Below are 22,213 nucleotides of genomic sequence, written 5' to 3' on the forward strand. Positions count from 1 at the left end.
TATGTACATACAGATTATCTTGTATAATATTTATCCACAGTGTGTGGTACAGTTATGTCAACATCGATCAAAATCTCTGAGGAATGTTTCCAGCATCTGATAAAGTGGTCAGTGAATGTAAATTGTAAAATCTCACAGAACAGCTCGTGCTCTTACAGATTACCAGTCTAATACATAAGATGAGCTACAGCCCACATTGCTTTCGATCTACTGATTTTGTTCCACACAAATGTGTGATGTGGTTTCAGTTATGTTTAAAGATAAATTCCCATAGATTTAAATCAAGGATGTATGGAGTGCCGGCTCTATTTATTATTTTTGCCCAGCAGAGGTCGCCTTTGTTAAGGAATTAAAACCTTCATGCTCTTTGGTTCGGTTTCTGCAGTTAAATAAATAAATAAAAAAGGTCCAAATGCACAGTGATTTATTATATATTGCGTCATTTTATTGTTTTTCGTCCTGCTTCCACTCATCATAAGGTCGCCGATGAGTGCTATACATTTGCAGTCATTTCTTAAGGCTATAAAACTCTCTATGCAGTAAAGCTACAGGTAGCAATAAATCCGTTGTTCAGTCACAGCACTTACATCCTCACATCCTTCATCTATATGATTAATGTCCAGCTGCGTTGTAATGCTCATCGTTGCTCTCCTGGGATGTCTCGTCACAGCAGACAAGCGTGTGATGTCATCAGCAGCTCCAGTCAGTCCGTTTTTATCAGGACAGCCCAGCTCAGTGTCGCCTGTGTCTCCGGTGTGAAACAAGCAGTGGAGATCTGCCCCTGGAAACAAAAAAGGGGGATCAGGGTTGTTTCATTGTTTTCCTTTATCAGCAAAGGCAAACTCTCAGACTGAAGGATTACTCCTGACTCTGGCAACTCTGAGTTTTGTTTCTTCTTTTGTGTGAAGGTAAGCTCTTGGAACTTGTACTTGCACTCTGGTCAAGATGCTGAAAACGGGTCAAAATGTTCATTGCTTAATGTCACGTTGTTGTCATATCAGGCACGAGCACAGAAAGAAATTAAAATGTGTGAATGATGTGGAAGAATTAAAAGACAAGCTGAAAAAAACAAACAAACGTCAAGTCCAATTTGAACTGTTTAAAATGTTGGTGGGAGCTTATGGTGTGACATGAGTCCACAACATATTTACCGACTTACCAAAGTGATGCAGTAAAATCACTTATTAGCCACTTTATTAGGTACATGTGCTAGTACCGGGCTGGACTCTTTCTCTTCAGACCTGCCTTCTTACTAGCACAGATTCAACAAGATGCTGGAAACAATCCTCAGAGATTTGGGGCCATATTGACTTCATAGCATGTCAAGCATGGGTACACTGTGGTCATAAATGGATGGACATGGTCAGCAACAAAACTCAGGCAGGCTGTGGTGTTTAAATGATGCTCAACTGGTGCTGAGGGGGCCAAAGTGTGCCGAAGAACTATCCCCCACACCATAAGACCAGCAGCCTGACTGTTGATACGAGGCAGCATGGATAAATGCGGTTATCAGAGAAAAAAACATTTTTCAATCTTCTATTTTCCACTTGGGGTAAATTTGAATTGTAGCCACATTTCCTGTTCTTAGCTGACAGGAGTTACACCCAACATGGTCTTCTGCTGCTAGTAAGATGCTTTTCTGCACACCTTGGTCGCAACAAGCACAGTGTTGGGTAAGTTACTTTAAATTAGTAACTTAGTTACATTACTAGTTACTTCTATCAAATGTAACTCAGTTACTTCAAGTTACTCGTTACTTTCAAAGTAACTAGTTACTAGGGAAAGTAACTTTGGTTTTAAGTTAATTTTAACTTCTTTGTGCCCCCCTTTCCCTGTTAATGCCCTACCTGGCCCCCTGGCAAAACTTTGCTAGACCCGCCCCTGCACAGTTACCAGCTGTCAGCTACATAAAAAAGGATCCTGGGGTTATTTGTCTCTCAGAAACAGTTCATAACTTCCCTTCAACTCATTCATGTCACCTAAAAGGTAAACCTGTTTCTCCATCACCTGTTCAGTTTTGATGATTCAATAAGGACATCTCCTGGTTTCATTATAACTTCTTACCTGAAGTTCAGTTCACCTGACACTCGGACCGGCAGCCGCCTCAGGTCTCTCCTCCTCCTCCCTCCCCTTCCTCTCATCCACCTGCTGGCCTCCACCACTTGCTAATGTTACTGAATCTGTGGAAGCTCCGCGATAGCCACCACACGAAGTAACGAATAACGAGCCTATCTAAATCCCAGTAACGAGTAACGCGTTCCTGATTTTGGCATAATAACTAGTTACTGTGCTTGTTACCACAATAATAACGTAGTTACTGTAACGCGTTACTTAATAACCCGTTAGTCCCAACACTGGCAACAAGTTATGCAGGATGGTCATTCTCCTCTGAAGGCATTTTCACTCAGACAACTGCCGCTCATTGCATATTTTCTCCTCTTCAGATCACTCTCTGTAAACCCTAGCGATGGTTGTGTAGGAAAATCCCAGCAGATAAGCAGTTTCTGAAATTCACAGACCACCAACAGCCACGAGGCATTCAAAATTGTTTTCTTCCAAGTTCTGTTGCTCAATTTGAACTTGAGCAGGTTGTCATGATCAGGTCTGGACACCTAAATATGTTGAGCTACTGCCGATGAAATGTACAGGTGTACCTAATAAAGTGGCGGGTGACTGTATATGCTTTCTGTAACACCTAACAAAAAGCTGCAATAGCATGAGTGGGAAAAACACAGATTTCCAGGACAGGACGGTGTTTTCAGTGAAGGGCATTTCTCATGTAGAAGTGGTTAAATCTCTGAGTTCTCACACAAATGGATTACACACCAAGGGAGTGACTGCACGAATAGATATTGGATGTCTTTTTTGCATAGCAGCAGGAAATCGTACTGCATGTAGTGTTTTCCCTTTTTTTGGGTGTGTTCAAGAGGATATTAATCTGTTAAAGTGACAAAGATTTCCTGAATTAGCAGCCAGAGGAGGTGGAAATTAATTACATTTGTGCTGCAAGATTATAGATGGGTTGTATGACACTGACATACTGAGAGGAGAAACTCAGAAAGAGTTTGATGTCGAGAGAGACTTTCTGGTGCTGCATTAAACTGTAGATATGAAAGGTAGACTCATTAATGACAGTTTATGAGGTGGTGCAAATGCTTTAATGTAATCAACAGCTTTAAAGTTATTGTGCAACGCCTTTGTCACCGAAGACACAGACTTTGGTTTTAGACTACCCAGCTCAACGTTTGACTTTTTCCTGCCAAAGCAGGTTTAACCCTGTTATTTAGTTTAGTTACAAACGTGAATCTTCATCTATTAGCATCTGCAAGAAACATTTAAGAGGATTTAAAATATTTTCTGTTAGGGTACAGTTTTCTGGCCCTTTAAGGCCTGCGTGAAGATCAAAATTGGCATGGTAAGTTACTTTTACTTAAGCTGTAGGCTATAGGCATTAATTTATGTGACATAAATTTAATATTTATGTTTTAATTTGCTTCTCTATTTATTAACCTTTCTCTCCCCTTGATGTATTTACTGTTGCATTTAATATTTCAGTTTTTATTGCATTATTAATTTTTTTTAATACTAAATATATTCTTATACATATGTTCAACGACAGTTTGCAGTGAGGTAAAAAGTGAATTAAAAAAAAAGTCTTGCAAACATAAGAAAAGTTGTTGTTGTAGTTAAATTAAAATATCTCTAAGTAGCAGCTGCTTTGATGTTAGCTTCTTCTATGCTACAGTCCTGTGCAGAAGTCATGAGCCAATCCCCGTTTCTTTATATTTTTCTAGGAAAATGGGAAATGGGTGGAGGGATTTATTGTAACAAACGTGTAATTACAGTGTGTAAGGCAAAAACAGAGTTTGTACAATTCAAAGCTCTTCTTTGGATGTTTCTGCCTTTTGTTCTGTTCTCTGTCAACATGATCCCACACTGCTCCGGTAATGCTGGGGTCCAGGTTTTGGGGAGGCCAATCCATGACTGATAGAGCTCCACTGTGTGTTTTTCTATACAAGTATGATTTTATTGCATTGGCAGTGTGTTTGGGATGATTGTCATGCTAAAAAATGAAGCTGCTGCCAATCAGATGCTTTCAAGATGGTTTTGCACGATGGTACTTTTCTGTGTTCGTAATTCATTAATTTTGACAAGATCTCCAACACCACTGGCTGAAATGCAGGACTTTGGGGTTTTTCCTGTTACTGTATGTGAAATGACATCCTGTTCATCTGCTGTAGATAGTTTTGTTTCTTTAGACCTGCCACTTCTTTTGTCCTCTGACACACTGCACAATATGCTGAGATATGCTGAAATTTTGAAGTAACAGCTTTTTGAGAATCACTTTGTTCTTGCAAAAATACAATGTTATGTCAGACTGTGTTATCTTTGGCATTTTTTATAGATTCAACTAAAGCTATGTGAACAAACGATGTGTTTTTGTGACAGGCTGCTAACAACAAAGTGCCTAAAGATACAATTTAAAATGGTTTCTTTGCTGAGTTATGTGTTATGTAGCCACAACACTGGTTCATCCCTTGAGTTAGGAGACTTTTTTGTGCTTGAATGATTGTGAAGTAGCTTAACAAACAAAAAAAGCATTCTTCTGAAAATGGGTGAAAAAGCAGCCACTGTGCCTCCAAAAATGTATTTCTGGCTCCTTGGAAGCAAAATAGAAAGAAATGAGGGGCTCCAGACGTTTGCACAGCACTACATGTGTCAGGAAAAACTGAGCTTCTTGTTGACTGAAGGATACATGCTTTTTTAATGTACGAACCACACTAGGTTCAAGAGCTTCTGCCACACCAACTGTACAGGTATTTGACGTGGTGATGTCTTCTGGCTAAACTTTGGTTAAACCTGCTCACGGTGCTTAATAAGCATGCAGGAAGGAAGGAAGGGAGAACGGAGGAAGCAACAGGTCAAATCTGTAACCTCATCGTCCAAAAAAGGAGAGGACTGCTCATTACAAGTTAAAAACATGAAGCTACAAGCATTTCCCTCTCAGTTTCAAAGGATGGGGGACCTGATATTGGCTTTGAAAGATAATTAGAAGGCAAAATTACAAATTTAATAGTAAAAATAATAATACGAAGATACCAAATTTTAATGCTAAATGTGTTATTTTATGGTCCTGGCAGTACAGAGCACGTGAACGTTGAGTTTGTTTCCAGCTCCTGTCAGCACATTGTGTGCTGGATCAGCCCAGCAGCTGCTGCAGCTCAGGAAGTGTTGTTGTTATTATCGGGCCTTTGGGAGAAAACTATTTGGGATAGTGGTGACATTTTTACCTGTTCCTCCAACACTAATAAAAATAACATCTAACAAAGTATAAAAATATCGTCCAGTCTAATGGCGAGTGTCCAAAGGCTATGCTTTTAATCTGTATGCGACCAGCACCTGTAATATGTTGTGTGCATATTTGGAGAAATTTCTTTCCTCAGCTGCAACTCTTGTGACTTTTCTTTAGGAAACGTATGAAGATCAGAGCGCACATGGATCTGAGCTACATCGTGCTACTCCTGGTCCTGTGCTCCCTCAACAAGGTACTTAAATGTTTTCCTTTACTATTGATAACAGGGACAACAGTCTGGTACATATTTATGAGTTGAGCATTAACTGTCACACCATGAGTTGATGTTTTAAGGTTTTTTTTAGTAAAGAAAATGATAAGTTGGCCCTGCTGGAATAAATGATATATCTTGAGAGCATTTTCCTTTTTTTAATGTCAGATAAATGTTCCCAGATGTATCACAGAATGTTGAATTTGCATTTGAAAAATAATCTCAGCTATTTAAAATAAACTTCATGCAAACTCGTTGTTTCTAACAAACAACTCTCTGTCAAAATACAGTAAACTCTTTTTTTTATTGGCTAAGTTTGGCTCTTTTGATTGACTGTTGCTTCCCTAAAGTTACAGAACTTGTAGTAGATCAAGTCAGAGCACAGCCACAGTAAACAGAAAGCAGAGTCTCTTTTGGTTCTAGGGTTTCACCTCTCAATAAAAATATTCTCGTGCTCAGCAGGTAAATACAACCTCACAACATGACAAATTTACATCGTGTCAGTATTTATTTATCACAAACGGAGCCACAGTTAGCACGTTAAATGTAAAAGTTCAAGACACTAAAATTAGAAAAAGAATGACCAAGTGTGGTTTGTTTGGAAAGATTACCAGAAGAAAGTGTCTTCTCTCTAAAACTAACACAACAGCTCGGCTTAGGCTTGTAAAGCTGCACCGGAACAAACCACCAAACTTCTGGAACAGTGCCCTTTGAACAGATGAGACCAGTGCGATGATTGGCCATAATGCACAAAGCCAAAAACCTCATACCAGCTGTCAGCACAGTGGTGGAGGGGTCATGATATGAGCTTGTTTTACAGCCCAATAGAGTCCAATGTGAGAAACTCTGTCTGGCAACTAAAGCTTTTTACTGTAAGAGTATAACTTCCAAGCTAAACGTATGGGATAACAGTTGAGTAGATGGCTAAATTATGTATAAAAAGTCAATTATTTTGCTTTGAGTATAGCATGAAAGGTGCTTTATGGAATAGGTTCTCCGTATGAGAGATAAACAGGATGGGACGAGTTGAGGAACACCAGCTCGAATGGTTGAATTACACATTTTTGACATTTGCAAATTTTGTGTTTCCAGATGCTGGTGGAGGCAACAGCTAAAGACGCTCACAAGGAACCAGCGAATCATTCAGTGAACCATGGAGATCTGTTGAGACTGTCTAAAATCACCATGGCCCAGTACAGATGTTTCCAGAGGATAACAGAGTCGCAGCACAAAACAAAAACGACTGGTGAGCAGTGGTAGACATGCACAGTATCACACCATAAAAATACTCAATGGCATGTAAAAGTTCTGCATAAATGCAGTAAATGCTGCAGGTATAATCTGTATATGTACCTAAAGAATTGTGTATTTTGTATTACAGTACTAAAATCTATTAATATGACTATAAAAATAATTAAAATGAAAGGAAAAGCAGAACTGAACTTTCATGCCTTTCTTCTTTAACGTGATTTTGCCGGTCTGTCTTCTGCCTCTGTTAGCGGAGCCGATGTGCAACATGACGTGGGACGGCTGGCTGTGCTGGGATGAAACTAAAGCTGGCGTTAAAGAGCAGAACTGTCCAGACTACTTTGATGATTTTGATACACACGGTAAATCTCTGTGCCCTCTGTGATTTCATATAACGTCATTAACCTTGAGCGTTCACATTATTTTTCCTTTATGTCATTAGGGTTGTTAAACTGAGAGCTGTAAAATCACTATAGACGGTATCGATCAGTCAATCAATAAATGATTCGAACTTTTATGCAGTTTGAATTAAAGCTTCGGCTGCTGCCTGGGCTACATCCTGCTTGGCCTGTCGGTACCTGTCAGCTGCTTCTGAAGTCCCACAGGGTTACCAAGCCTGGACTCCTCCTTTAGCTTGATGGCACTCTCCCCCTCTGCTGTCCACCTTCTGTTTAAACTCAACAGTCCCAAAGTATCAACATAATAAAATGACGATTTATTTTCAAATCTGCTCACAGTGATGGCTCAAAAAGTTTGCACAGAGACTGGAGAGTGGGCACGGCATCCGGAGAGCAACAGGACGTGGACCAACTACACAAACTGCAAAGCCAACTTCACACATCACGGAGAGGTAAAAGTGACCAAAGTACAATAAAATCAGTAAAGCACAATAGAAGTCGATAGCCAATAATTAATGCAAACCTGTATGTATTGTGTTTTGTAGCAGGCAACAATGACTCACTTCTACTTAGTTATGATCGGTCATGGACTTTCGCTGCTGTCTTTGCTGATTTCACTGGGAATTTTTTTCCATTTTAAGTAAGTCTGGCACTGTTCTTGTTTATATTTTATAGTATATTATTTTATATTTTATCTTTTGTATTGCTCTTACTGTGATTAGTTAAGATTTTGTACACCCACTTTATTAGGTACAGAACTCAAATGCAAAGCAAATATCTTGGCAACAAATCACGTGGCAGCAACTCAATCCATTTAGGCGTGTAGACGTGCCTGCTGAAGTGAAAACTGAGGATCGCTCATTTAAGTAACTTGAATGTGATATGGTTGTTGATGCCAGACAGGGGGGACTGAGTATTTCAGAAAATGCTCAGCTTTTTGCCACACAGCAATCTCTAGAGTTTACATAGAGTGATCGGGGGGGGGGGTCTGTTTCAGTTCTCTGGGTGACGATGTCTTGAGAGAAGAATGGCTTTAGTGCTTAAAGCTGCTAAGAAAGCAACAATAACTCAAATAACCATTTGTCGTAACCAAGCTATGCAGAAAAACACCTCAGTCTTGAGACAGATGATTTACAGCAGCAGTTGTAAGCCACTCCTGTCAACTAAGAACACGAGGTTGAGGCTACAATTCACCAAAATTGGACAATAAAAGAAGAAAAAGAAAGATGTTGCCTGGTCTGATGAGTCCTGCTTTGACATTAACATGGTGTGGTCAGAATGATGAAAACCACATGAAAGCATATCCGTGCTTTCATCCATCCTTCCTAATATCAGCAGTTCAGGCTTGTGGTGGTGTCATGGTGTGGGGGTATTTTCTTTCCATACTTTGGGCCACTTAGTAACAACTGAGCATCTTTTAAACGCCACAGCCTTCCTGAGTATTGTTGCTGACAATGTCTATCCCCTTATGATAACAGTGTACCCATCTTCTCTGCATTTTCACTCTGAATTGTTTTGTAATAAGTAGCAGAGGCTTGTAATGCTGACAACAGAAAGCAAGGAGTCAATGGAGACAAGTCACATACAACAAATGAGACCAAGTTTCATTGTAAATTTATGTTAACTGCATAAATGTGTTGAAAAGTCTTGGGACTTAAATTAAAGAAAAAGGTTAATTACTAAAAAGTTTTCAAACTTTCAATCCCAGTATTTCATGTCCCATAGAATTTGCTAAATTCTGTTTTTTATTCCCTTAAATCTCCACAATTTAAATTGCCATAGATTGTTTTTCTTCTTGGTAGCTTTAATACATTTAATTTTCCTATCTCATCAGGGCCATTTAGAAACCCAAGTTTTAGATAACATTATTAGTTTGTTATTACTAACTTTCAATGCAGGAGAAACTAGATTTAGATCTTGCACATTCACAGCAGTTAACAGCTGTTTAAAGGCTATCAAGCTGACATCTGAAAGTGCCCGAAATTGTTAGAAAGAAATCCCTAAGTAATAATAATAATAACTAGAAAGTGCATTTTCTGAAGAAACTGCAGTGTGAATGCTTGAATCTGAATGTATGCACTGAAATGAATTAATTGCTGAATTTTGAGTTAAAAATATTGAATGAGATAAAAAACAAAAAACAAAAAAACAACCGAATTTAACCTGAAAACAAAGGTGCTGAACTGCTAAAAGCTGAAGGTTACACAGAAGAAGAAGTTGGAAAAAAACTGAAAATGTTTTAAATGTAAATTAGAAAACCCTAAGAAATGAGAAAAGAACATTTAGAGTCAGAAAACATCTGAATGAATATTAAAAGGTCATATTCTTTGAATCACTGAATGACTAAAATGTGATCCCTCCACTTTGATCCACACAGTTTAAAAAGTTTAAATGCCTGAGCTTTGAAAGATACGGTGTTGGAAAGAGAACAATAATGGCGACAATTTGAGGGTAAAATGATGGCTGTAACACTGTGGACACAGCAGCAGTTGAAAGAGAAGTGCTTAAGATGAATCTTGGTACAGTGGCAGGCAGAGCTCGTTAAGCAGGCAGGTGTGAGCCTGGTTGCTATAGTGACCGCACCCAATGGCTCCATACACACGTACACAGACATGCGCCTCACTTTTGCTGCTTAAAATGAACAGAAAAGTCAGGCCGAAACAAATCGCTCCCAAATGAAAAGTAAAAGTCGTATTGACAAAATTCTTTCACCGTGAGCGACAGCAATGTCTAGTCTACCTAATTCTCAGTTTTCATGCCTGTGGAGCTTATTATATGGACGTGGTGACAGTGGAAAGACACCATGCTCTTCTGATTTTCAAACGAACCTTCTGAGCCATTTTAACATTAGAGTCTATGGAAGAGTTGGAGGGAGGAGGCTGTGCATTGGTGACATTTATGAAAGAACCATAACACCTAGTACAATAGTAAACACATTGGATGAAAGAGGACAGCCATGGCTACGTTTTGAGGGTAAAATCATACCTGTAGAGCAAACGCTGCGGACACAGCAGCAGTTTTAAAAAAGATTTTAAGATTAATTTTTTTGCTCCTCTCACTCTAGCAGTTGAGCTGCCTCACTCTAGCCCCAACATTCCGTCCCATACACACCCATTATAAACTCTGAAACGGGTGAAAAAACATCATGAAACTTAAACTGGAACTGAAGAAAAAGTATAATAGATATTGAAAAGATAAATACAAGTTGAATAGTTGAATGTCTTGTCTTCGTTTTAAAGTTTGAATGGTGGCTCTATGTCAATGTATGTGGAAGTAGTAAGAGTTTAAAAATGAGTAAGTTGAATGAGGATTTGAAGGGTCTCCCCATTGAAATACATTATAAATTTTTGTTGAATAAAGTTGAATAAAATTAAAAATATAAATGTTAAAAATATGAAAAATAGAAGCAGTGTTGTCCAAAAGAATAGGAATCTAACGGTGTTTGAATGGTTTTTCTAAGTTGAACGGTTTTGAAGTTATAGGATTACAAAAAACGTACGGAATAGATAAAATATAATAATAATAATAATAATAAAGATTCGAATAACAATACTGTGAATGCTTTTCAAGCATTCACACTAATAATAAATTACAAAATGCATTCCTTATTGCAACAATATACATCTATGCATGAACATCCGTCCATTTCTGATGCAGTTTTTGGCATGATGCCTGGACCTGTTTTGACTGGGGAGATGGGGTCGGTGTCTCAGTGGTGCTTGTTGTGACCTTATGGACAAATCTGTGATTCAAAAGTAAAAATCTAATGTGTCTTCTTTTCTAATAACCATCAGGAGTCTGAGCTGCCAAAGGATAACTCTCCACAAAAACCTCTTTCTCTCCTTCATACTTAACTCGATTGCGACCGTTATTGTGCTCACAATGTTAGCGAAGCAAGGACACAAATATGCTGACTCTGTGAGTGACCTGCTTTTCCACCTTTTATATTGGATAGTAACTCAGGCTCCATTTGTTTGAGTCGTGTAAAAACACGTTTTGTTTTCCTTCAGATAAGCTGCACACTGATGGAGTTTATCCATATGTACCTGATGAGCTGTAACTACTTCTGGATGCTTTGTGAGGGCATCTACCTGCATACTCTGATAGTTGTGGCTGTGTTTGCAGAAGAACAGCATCTCCTTTGGTATTATCTGCTGGGTTGGGGTAAGTTAAAGACATGTGAATATTTATGCGTGCATACTTCCTGGCTATCAAACACAAATGTCACTCAACATTATTGATTTCACAGGCTTTCCAATCATGCCGGCAGTGATATACTCAATAGCGCGTAACTTTTACTACAGTGACAAGTGAGTCTTTGGATTCACACATCCTTTCAACAGATATCACGTGTTCCCATCCCATCTGGATATAATGATCTGATCTGTTCCCTCACAGGTGCACCATAAACACTTCCTTGCTTTACATTATCCATGGACCCATCTGTGCTGCATTGGTGGTGAGTACTAAACTCTGTTTCACGTGTTTGTTGGTGCTAGTCGGGCTTGTCTGAGTACTTCAGCAGCTACTGATCTGCTGGGATTTTCCCAAAGAACCATGATGGTCTGAAAAAGAGAAAATGTCCAGTTAGCGGCAGTTCTCTGGGTGAAAATACTTTGTTGATGTCAAAGGTCAGAGAAGAATGGTCAGACTGCTTTGAACTGACAGGAAGAGGAAAATAACTCTAATAACCACTTGTTACAACCAAGGTACGCAGGAGAGCATCTTAATAGCAGCAGAAGACCACACCAGTCTGTCCTGTCAGTTAAGAACAGGAAACCGAGTCTACAATCCATCCTTATAGGATCACCTTACATCAATGTGTCAGGCTGCTGATGGTGGTGTAATGATATTCAAGATATTTTCTTTGCGCATTTGGGCCCCTAAGCACCAAAGTATTGCTGCTGGCCATGTCCATCCCTTTATGACCACAGTGCACACATTTTTTGATGACTGCAGAATAAAAAATCTCAGATCATCTCAGTATATTTTCTTGAACATGACAATAAGTTCACTGTACTCTAGTGGCCTGCACAGCCACCAGACCTCGATCCAACAGAGCATCTTTGGGCTGTGCAGCTGATAAATCTGAAGCAACTGTGTCATACTGTCATGTCAACATGGATCCAAAATCTCTGAGGAGTGTTTCCAGCACTTTGTTGAATCTGTCTCATGCAGAAATAACCTGGGTGGCTGTAGCTTAGAGGGTACAGTAGCTCACTTACTAAATGAAAGGTTGGGGATTTGATCTCTGGCTATCCAAATATTCTTGGACAAGATGCTAGCTCCAAGTTGCTTGCGAGTGTTAATGTTATATAGAACGGAGCATATGAAAAGAGGTAAATGGGTGAATGACGCATTTCCAATCTTTGAGTACTTATGTGGAGTAGAAAAGCACTTCACAAGAACCAGTTCATTGATTCCCAGTACTTCCATACCAACTGCATTGAAAGCAAACAATACCACTTTATATGCTAAAGTAAATTATGACCAACAAACTTTGACAATTTTCAGTTGACTTGATGTAAACATTGCACTGATGATATACAATGCACAAAATAATTCAAGCTGTATTAAGAAGAAAGTATGGACTTGGAGGCAAAGGTATGTTAAAGAAGGCAGGGGTCAAAAGAAATTTACAAAAAAACAACACATCTATCTGGTAAAGAGGTAAAATTGTGGAAGCTGTCATAAGGAATTAAGATGGTGTACTTCACTATATACGCTAATTTATAAAACTCTAGAACCACCTATTGTCCTTATATCTTGTACGCTATGTATTTTGCTTTATGAGCAGGCTTTCTGAAGGTCTGGCACAGGTTTTCTTTCGGTGTTGACTTGATAAGAACTATCCTGTCCTTTTAATCTGCGTCTGATATTTCAATAAAAAGTTGTGTGTGCCTACTTTGACTCCAGGTGAACCTTTTCTTCCTGCTGAACATCGTTCGGGTTCTCATCACCAAGCTGCGAGTGACACACCAGGCCGAATCCAGCCTCTACATGAGGGCTGTGAGAGCCACCCTCATTCTCATCCCTCTTCTCGGTATCCAGTTTGTCCTGCTCCCATATAAACCTGATGGCCACTCTGAGATCTATCACTACATCATGAACATCCTGATGCACTACCAGGTCAGTCCATGCATCGGAGAAAGAGGCATAATAATGTTAATATTAGCACATATTTTACGTAATAAACTTTCTTTGTTTTATTCAGGGTCTCTTGGTTTCGACAATATTCTGCTTCTTCAACGGGGAGGTGAGTAATTGAGCAAATTAATAAATGAACAGTTGCCGATTCTTCCATAAAAAATAATTAATTGCCTTTATTGTCACTATACAGTTGTACAATGAGATACAGAGCATCTCCTACTCAGTGTAAACATGCTGGGGGGGGGGGGGGTACAGTTCTGCAGCGTTATGTACATATGGTCAATATTAACATAGGGAAAAACATATATATATACATACATATAAAATGTACAATATACAAGACGTAAGTGATATGTAATAAATAGTGTTATGTATATACAGTTGAGTTGTTGCACATAGAATTGGTATTGCACAGTGGTGGTCCTTAGAGGAAGTGGGAAGTGGGGGGCTGTGCTATCTGTGCATGTGTGAGTTCAGGGTGGTTATCGCTTTGGGGAAGAAACAGTTTTTGAGTTTGTGGGTTTTTGTGCTGATGCACCTGTAGCACTTCCCTGAGGGAAGCAGGCTGAACATGTTGAAGCCAGGCTGGGAGCTGTCCTTGATAATGTTTGCTGCTCTGCTGAGGCAGCGGGAGGAATAAATGTCCATCAGGGAGGGGAGAGGGCAGCCGATGATCTTTTGTGCTGTCTTGACCACACTCTGAAGCCTCACTCTATCTGCTTTGGTGCAGCTGCCGTACCATACCGTGATGCAGTAGGTTAGCAGGCTCTCAATGGACGAGCGGTAGAAGGTCAGCAGCAGGTTGGAGTTCAGCTTGTACTTCCTGAGGACTCTCAGGAAGTGCAGCCGCTGTTGGGCCTTCTTGATGACCGCTGAGATGTTTCCTGTCGAGGAGATGTCAGCAGAGATGAGGACACCAAGGAACCGGAAAGTGTGGACCCTCTCCACACACTCCCCGTTGATGTAGAGGGGGCCAAGTCGGTGCTATGTCTCCTGAAGTCAACAATGAGCTCTTTGGTTTTCTTAGTGTTCAGTGCCAGGTTGTTTTCTGAACACCATGCTGCCAGCTTCAGTACTTCCTCTCTGTACTCTGCCTCGTCTCCCTTCGACATGAGTCCGACTACCGTGGTGTCATCAGCAAACTTGATGATGAGAGTGTTGTTGTGGGTCGAACTGCAGTCGTGGGTGTAGAGAGAATACAGGAGGGGGCTCAGCACACAGCCCTGTGGGGAGCCGGTGCTCAGTGTGCGAGTGGAGGAGAGATGAGGGCCGAGTCTTACAGTCTGGGGCCGGTTTGTGAGGAAATCCTTTATCCAGGCACATATGAGAGGAGGGAGGCCAAGAGTGACCAGTTTGGTGATGAGGATGTCCGGGATGATTGTATTAAAGGCTGAGCTGTAGTCTACAAAGAGCATTCGGACGTAGCTTTGCCGCTGCTCTAGGTGACTCAGCACAGCGTGGAGGGCTGTGGCGATGGCGTCTTCTGTGGATCTGTTTGCACGGTATGCAAACTGGTGGGGGTCGAATTCTGGGGGGAGGTAATCCTTGATGTGCTGAAGGACTAGTCTCTCAAAGCATTTCATGATTACCGGTGTGAGGGCCACAGGGCGGTAATCATTCAGGCTGGAGATGGGAGACTTCTTCGGCACTGGGATGATTGTGGCTGATTTTAGACAGGATGGGATGGCTGCCTGATTCAGTGAGAGGCTGAAGAGTCTGGTGAAGATGAGGGTGAGCTGGTGTGCGCATGCTAAGCAGATGAAAGTTATGGGGCAGATTTCCATTTGCTAGTAGCTTTTCCCTGGAATTCCCACTAAGCGGTCAAAGAAAATTCTGCTCTGAAGGACACCATCATTAGTGAGACTGGTTTATTGACGATGTGACTGCTGATAGGAGTAGCAGGAGTAATCTTTAAGTTTGCAGAGCTATAGTCTTAAAGAAACTGGATATTATTCAGATGATAAGTTAGCTGACCTAAAGCCAAGAAAAACATATTGAGGGATGAAATGCGGCACTTAGTGAGGTCCATGAGTTATAGATTTGATTACATCCAAGTCTTTAAACAATTCCTTTACATATAAAATTACCTTAGTTTGTTCAACTTAAATGAAAATTGGCGACTGTGTATAAAAATTGTTGTAATTCCTCAACAGTTAATGTAGAAATGTTTGTAAAACCCCTTGAATTAAAGTTGAAAGTCTGCACTTTAATCACCTCTTGATTGTTTGATTTAAGAACCACTGTTGTTATATACAGAGTCAAAATCACAAAAATAAAAAAAGGTTCTCATGTTATAATGAATCGAGTGATTGGAGTTAAAATGTGCAGCTATGCTCAAACACATCGACTCATGCTGGGCACGAACGTTGTGGTTGAGGATTTCTTCAAAGACTTTGTGACTGTACAGTATACACATTTAATGACTTTGGAAAAAAAGGTTTGAGTGTACAGTTTTCTCTGACCACACAGTGCCAAAATGTACATTTTGACTCATTCCAGAAACTTGATGTTAGCCTGCTTTAATTATTCCGAAACCAGTTTTAATGTGTGTTTGCGATCATTGTCCTGTTGGACCCACCCAACTGTGTCTAAGTTTTAACTGCCTAGCTTTTGATTTGAGGTGAAGTTGATTAATTTGGAGGTAGTACTTCTCGTTCATTATTCCAACCATTTTGTGCAAAACTTTTTTGCAACACTGGCAACAAAACAGCCCCAGAACATGATGCTACCACCACTGTGCTTGACAGCTGGTACAGTGTTCCTAGCTTTGAAAGCCTCACAATTACTCCTCCAAACATACCTCTTGTTACTGTGGCCAAACAGCTCAATCTTTTAATCCAACCATGAAGCTTTTTTGCTCGTCAATGTGAGCAGCTGCAAATCTCAGTCTAGCTTAAAGGTGTCGATTTTGGAACAGCGATGTCTTTCTTGGTCAGCTCAGCCCATGTAAAACAGGCGTTACTGTGGACAGTGATGCTGATGTTTCAGTAGTTTCTAGTTCTTGAAATTCCAAAAATAAATTAAAATTTGTTTATCCTGTTCTTGTTTTGTTTTTTTTTAAGTTATGAAATATGTATGCTGTGCAATCACTCTACCCTGGAAAAAGAACAGTTCAATGAAATCATTAAAAGCACATCATTGCCATGACAGTCATGCCCATGATGAGTGAAAGTGAACTTCTGACCCCGACTGCATGAATTGTGCTCTGTTTTCTTCCAAATAGAGCACAAAGCGAGTGTTCGCCCAGGGCACCAAACAGGCTAGGACCGCCCTTGGAGATAAGTCCAACCACCAGCACGGATTTTTCTCTCATCGTCTTTGTTCCTCCTCTTGCAGGTTCAGAGCATTCTCCGGAGATACTGGAATCAACAGCGGATGCAGTTTGTCGGTACTTTCGCCAACGCTGACATCTTCCGCTCGGCCTCCTACGTGGCGTCGTCGCTGACCGAAGTCCACCGATGCTACAGCATCGAGAGTCACACTGAGCACATGAACGGCAAGAGCTACTCAGACATATTCCGATCGGACAGCCCTTTTGTGTGAAGCTCTTCAGGTTCATGACTTACTGTTTTGCTCTCCTCCCAAGGTTTTTGAGAAATAACACAGGTATTTCTTCCATTTTCAAAGCAAAAAACTAAACTAAAAGACACCCTCCCATATTTCACTTCATTAGAAGGACTGTGAGAACAAAGACTTAAGATCCTATGAGGATAATGCCATCAAACAACAATAAAGTGTACTGCACTGTGCAGATAACCTAGGGAATATTTCTTTTTTGTATTGTGCGGATATCTTTTCTGGGCATTTTCAAGAGCTTGATGGAATTTAAAAGTAAACGGTAAACTAAGTGAAATACTGCTTCCTCTATCATCACTCCTTCTGACACTTCAAGTTTCATGGAGGAGCTCAGTGTCGCAGCTGTTTGCTGTTAAGCTGAATAGCGAGCATGAAGAGCAAGAAGTTTTATTTATATTATTTGTAGTGGTTATCAATGGCATTTGTAAAGTATATGTAAAATAACGTAAACTAAAATAGAAACGGATAAAAAGACACATTCAAAAATAACCTGCTCGCTTTGCAAAATGTCAATTATGCTTTAGCTGTTTGTCAAATAAAGATATGCGGCATGGGACGAGGACTGAACTCAACTTTGAGGTAAATTTTCTATTTATGTAGTTCTTGTTTTCTGAGTGAGGTCCACAAAATAATTTTGCCTGGCTTGGCGACAGCTCCAGTCTCTATTAAGTTAATACTTAATAGATAAGTATACTGGTTTGGCTCACTGTTGTTGTATTCCAAAATGCTGGAGACGTGATTGATATGTTTGTACTTAAATTTGATTGTGTATGAATGACATGTTGTAAGGGACTTAACATAATGTTGTTTTCATTAGTTTCAGTTATAAACCATTCGTTGTATATAGCAATATTGTCACATAAACTCCTAACTTCTGGATCACTTATTTCACACAATGCACTGATAATTATTGTCATTCTCACTGTTACTGTCATTTAAATCAAGTAAATGGGGGAAACTGTATATGTCTGAGGTTAAAAGACAAAACTGTCCTGTAGAGCTGCTGGTTCTGGCCTTTAAAAACAGGAAGCACCTTTCCACTGCAGGTTTTCGGTGCAGGTGCAAGGTGGTGTGAAACTTTATAGGACAACATGGGGGAAACAACAATGAAAGCCAATAGGTTTGTCTAGGATCACAAGCGTGAGGCTGTCATGTAGAAGTCGACAGCATAGCTCGCAGGTCTGATATAAGGAAAATATAATTTTAAAATGCTTTAAACCTCAATCCTTTTGCAAAAGAGTTGCAATTGGTTGAAAAAAGTATTTCCAGCTCTATTGAGGCTTTACTTAACTGCCAAACATGTGATGCATGGCAATGTAGAGTCAGATGGCCCCAGCCTAGAGACCAGTTTGCAACCTCCTTGCAACCACAATGCAAACTACAGGCAATTTGCTCGTGACAAAAACAATCATAAGGAGGGTTTTGGTCTCTCTTTGCGATCGATTTCACCTGGCAGCAGGCAGCAACCTCCAGTAATCACTCTCTAACCAGTGGGGAAATCTATTTTTTTCACTTGCAACAGGCGGTTGTGTCCATGTAGCAGATAATTCTAGAGCAATGTGAACACAGAGAAATCTTTGGGAAAACAGCTCTTGGCTGTTACAGTGGTGAGGTTTTGTTTGAGTTGCTTGTTTGAGTTGCTTGAGAGGACACACAGAACTTTGCTGTTCTTTAATTTTATGCTAGATTTTTTTATAATGGCATTTGTTCTGAATTTAACAAATAAGGACCCTCAGCAGTGTTCTAGAAGTATTTGCACTGGAGTGGGTACTTTTTGTGGGAAAGTTTCGGGCAATTTAGTTTCCAAAGGGAACAAATTTTCCTACCAGTGTCTTCTACAACTTATTAATTAAATCTTGCTAAAGCAATTCTAAGTAATTTTTTAAAATATTGCATGACAATGAATCCTCTAGTATGCAGTGCTTTGTGTCTCAGAAGAACAAACTGCACCTTGACACTGGCTTATATTATAACATTTTATTCTTGGATTCTCAGCTTTGATTTCTTGAATTAGTAGTTTGGGATTTGCAAAGTACTTTTTTGGTGAGAATGAGAAGACTGACATACATGATTGTGTTTCCTTTGTAAATAATAAATGGCCTGCATTTGTATAGCGCTTTTCTAGTCCCTAAGGACCCCAAAGCGCTTTACACTACATTCAGTCATCCACCCATTCACACACTGGCGATAGCAAGCTACATTGTAGCCACAACTGCCCTGGGACGCACTGACAGAGGCGAGGCTGCCGGACACAGGCGCCACCGGGCCCTCTGACCACCACCAGTAGGCAAACATGGGGTTAGTATCTTGCCCAAGGATATTTGGCATGCAGCCAGGATGCAGCCTGGGATCGAACCACCGACCTTCTGATTAGTGGCTGACCTGCTCTGCCACCTGAGCTACAGCCACCCAATAATAAATATCAAGCTGAAATATAGCTAGCTAAAGTTAGCTGGTAACCTAATGGCTAATTTTTGACAGAGCCATGCTAGGTGTTCGATTCCCTGATGAAGCTAACCGGCTAAAATTCCTCTGGCCCTGGTGGTTATGGCTACATAACCATGGCTATTTCTCATCTCTGCGTGAGTGAGAAAACATGTTGTTACAAAAACTATGCTACCAGGTGATTACCATGAAAGTTTCCTTACAAACATAGCACGCTATACTGGTCATAATTTGACAGGATTGCTTTGTGGTCACAAAATATCCAGAACGCAGAGATTTTTTTTGCAATGTAAGCAGTCTATATATGATGTATTTTACAGGCCTTTGATGTCACATTAGTCAGAGTAATGTTTTTATATTAGGTCTCAGTCACAGACCAAGAAACCAGTTCCTGACCCCCTTGTAAACTCCAGTCGCTAGGGGAAAATGTGTATTGGAGAATAGTTGCTGGAGGTTGCTTGTCGTTGCTAGGTGCTGCACCAAAAACACCTCATCACAATTTTGGCTGCTGGCATAATGTCACAGTCATGCATAGTTTGAATGCAAGACGGTGACCTGAACACTCATCAACTACTAGTCGAGAGCTGGTAAAAATCTGAAAAAGTGCAACACAAACAGGAAATAGAGAACATTCCCCTTCAAAGTAAAAGTTATGAATTACCAGCTTCAACTTAGAAGACAAATGGTTCCATTTAGCACTGCACTTTTCACAGTTTTGGAGAGTAGTTGTTGAGTGTTTGCAGACTAGTTGGCATCTTACATGCACTACAAGTGATTGCAACTATCCGCCAGGGACTATAGCATAGAGAGTTTTTCATGCAGCACTGCCGGTTGTTTCTCCTGCCAGTTGTCACCAACCACTTACCACCCTGTAGGGGAATACACATTTTTTTCTCATGGTTCCCAAATGGTTGCAGACTGGTCTCTCAGAACTGTGTGACTGTGGCCTTACGCCCTCAGATCCACTGTTTTTAGAATGTAAATGTAGTGTATTGACAACCTGACTGGAAAGCTGGTCTTATCGTTTCACATAAGTGTTACATATTTTGAAACTTTAAAGCAGATGTAAAACATGAATACAAGACCAAAATTTTTGTTTTGTGTCAGAGAGAAGAGCTTAAGTAATTTGGGCTGTTGTACAGTTTGTATTTTGTGGCTTTTTTTCATTCAGTTTTTTGTGATTTATTTGTTTTGTAACATTTTTCTGGATAAATCCTAACAGCACTCATTTAAACTGGAGAAACAATGCTGTAAATAAAAATAAGCTGATTTAAACTGAGATGCAAGACCATCTTTATCCATCTTTAACCATCTTAACCATCTTTCCCACATATTTATTTAAGGGTGGGATTTCCTTGACTTCAGAAAGTGTTTCCCACTGCAATGAATATTGTTTCCACACAAAGCAGGGTGTGTTACTGTCTGCTTCTCATCCAGAATGTATGTGAGCAGGTACCATTAGGAAGTCCCAAAGGAAAAAGACTATATCTGTACTTACAGCGCATACTTTATTAATTTCAAAGGAGAGAAGCTGTAAAAGCACTTAACCGGCTACTTTTCCTCCTAAACAGATTCATTTGCAAGGACAATGCACATTGATGAAAAGCATCTGTACACGACCAGTGTTTTTTGGGGTTTTTTTATGATCTCACATGCCTTTCATAGTCATGACCTCAATCCACAAAGGACTCCTGTTATCTGCGGGTTTTTGAGCAGTGCTTGGAGCATCATTACGGTAATCATGAACCGTCCCCTCCCTTGTAATTTTCTGCAGAAACATTTCTGCAATACTTGAGCTAAGTAAGTTTAATAAGTTGGATCAAAATTAGAGGATGTGATATCCTGTGAGGTTTTCGGTAGCATGGGCTTCCTTTAAAACTGAGATAAAGTCAGAGGTGCAAATTCAGCTTGAAGAAATGCACATGTAAAAACATCAGCGCAAGATCAGTAAAGATCTGTTTTTCCTGTTTACCCATCACAGCACCACTGGATAAGCTGCACCCATCTCTATTTACTTCAATGAGAATCAGGCCACTGGATGCATTGCAGGCTTCCTGTTTCTAAGAATACATTGCCATTGAACTCCTGATCCGTCGGCTCTTGTGTGCTGGTAGCGAGCACTTCCTCAGCCTCATGACTAACACTTGTTTACTGCTTTAACTTCCTCATGCCTTCACTGAAACTTTAATGCATGTTTTTGTCCCCGGGTTTCCAGCAGTCAGTAGCAGTTCTGTGAATTTGTCAAGGCCATTTCCACAGGACGTGACTTAACAGAGACACATGTGCGCTCATGTTTGGCGGCAATCCTGCAGATGTGGCAGAAATCGTCACATAAATCTGTCTCATATTGGCATCGTCACAAGTAGATTTAATTCAGTGTAGCTGATGCACTGATCTGCAGTAATTTCCTGTGGTTACGGATAGACTGGTATAAAAATGCAGAACATCTGTTACTGTTAGCTGATGTTCAAATGAGGAAGGTAGTCCTTAGGTCGTCTTAAGCAAAGTAAACGTCACAAATCCATGATAGTGTGAAACATGCTTTGAGACCGTCAAAGTAACGCCAAGGCATTTGACACAAAGTGCGGTCTCATTCCTGTTCACAGCATTTCAAACCATCAAGCACAGTTAAGCACTATTGCTTCACACACAGCTGACATCAATTACGTGTGTGACAGTTGAGGCCTTAAGGTGGAGATTTAAATTAGGGCTTGGACTGTGTGGGATGTAGACAAGTTTACAACCACTCATCTTGGGCGTGAATGTGATGTTAATTTGGGGTTTTTAATGATTTCTTTGAACTGTTCCTTTTTCAGAGTAGAATGACTGTAG

At 40.1% G+C, this 22,213-nt stretch overlaps 1 protein-coding gene across 1 annotated transcript; it reads left to right on the forward strand.

Annotated features, from left to right (window-relative positions):
• The first annotated feature begins 725 nt into the window (after positions 1–725).
• calcrlb (calcitonin receptor-like b) lies at positions 726–20,656 on the forward strand. Its single transcript, XM_004562619.4, has 14 exons — positions 726–908; positions 5,471–5,546; positions 6,657–6,810; positions 7,064–7,174; positions 7,550–7,662; positions 7,756–7,850; positions 11,005–11,128; positions 11,221–11,374; positions 11,460–11,520; positions 11,609–11,669; positions 13,127–13,339; positions 13,425–13,466; positions 16,697–16,883; positions 19,754–20,656. The coding sequence occupies exons 2-14, from the start codon at positions 5,478–5,480 to the stop codon at positions 19,774–19,776; spliced, it is 1,407 nt and encodes a 468-aa protein (XP_004562676.2). The 5' UTR covers positions 726–908; positions 5,471–5,477; the 3' UTR covers positions 19,777–20,656.
• Positions 20,657–22,213: the final 1,557 nt, after the last annotated feature.

The sequence above is a fragment of the Maylandia zebra genome, linkage group LG23, assembly GCF_041146795.1.
Source record: "Maylandia zebra isolate NMK-2024a linkage group LG23, Mzebra_GT3a, whole genome shotgun sequence".
NCBI classification, from domain to species: Eukaryota; Metazoa; Chordata; class Actinopteri; order Cichliformes; family Cichlidae; genus Maylandia; species Maylandia zebra.

Excerpts from the sequence above, each read along its gene's own strand:
- calcrlb (XM_004562619.4), top strand. The coding sequence starts at position 5,478 with ATGAAGATCAGAGCGCACATGGATCTGAGCTACATCGTGCTACTCCTG. Across the intron at positions 6,811-7,063 it reads GCACAAAACAAAAACGACTG|CGGAGCCGATGTGCAACATG; the intron begins GTGAGCAGTGGT and ends TGCCTCTGTTAG. Across the intron at positions 7,663-7,755 it reads ACTTCACACATCACGGAGAG|CAGGCAACAATGACTCACTT; the intron begins GTAAAAGTGACC and ends TGTGTTTTGTAG.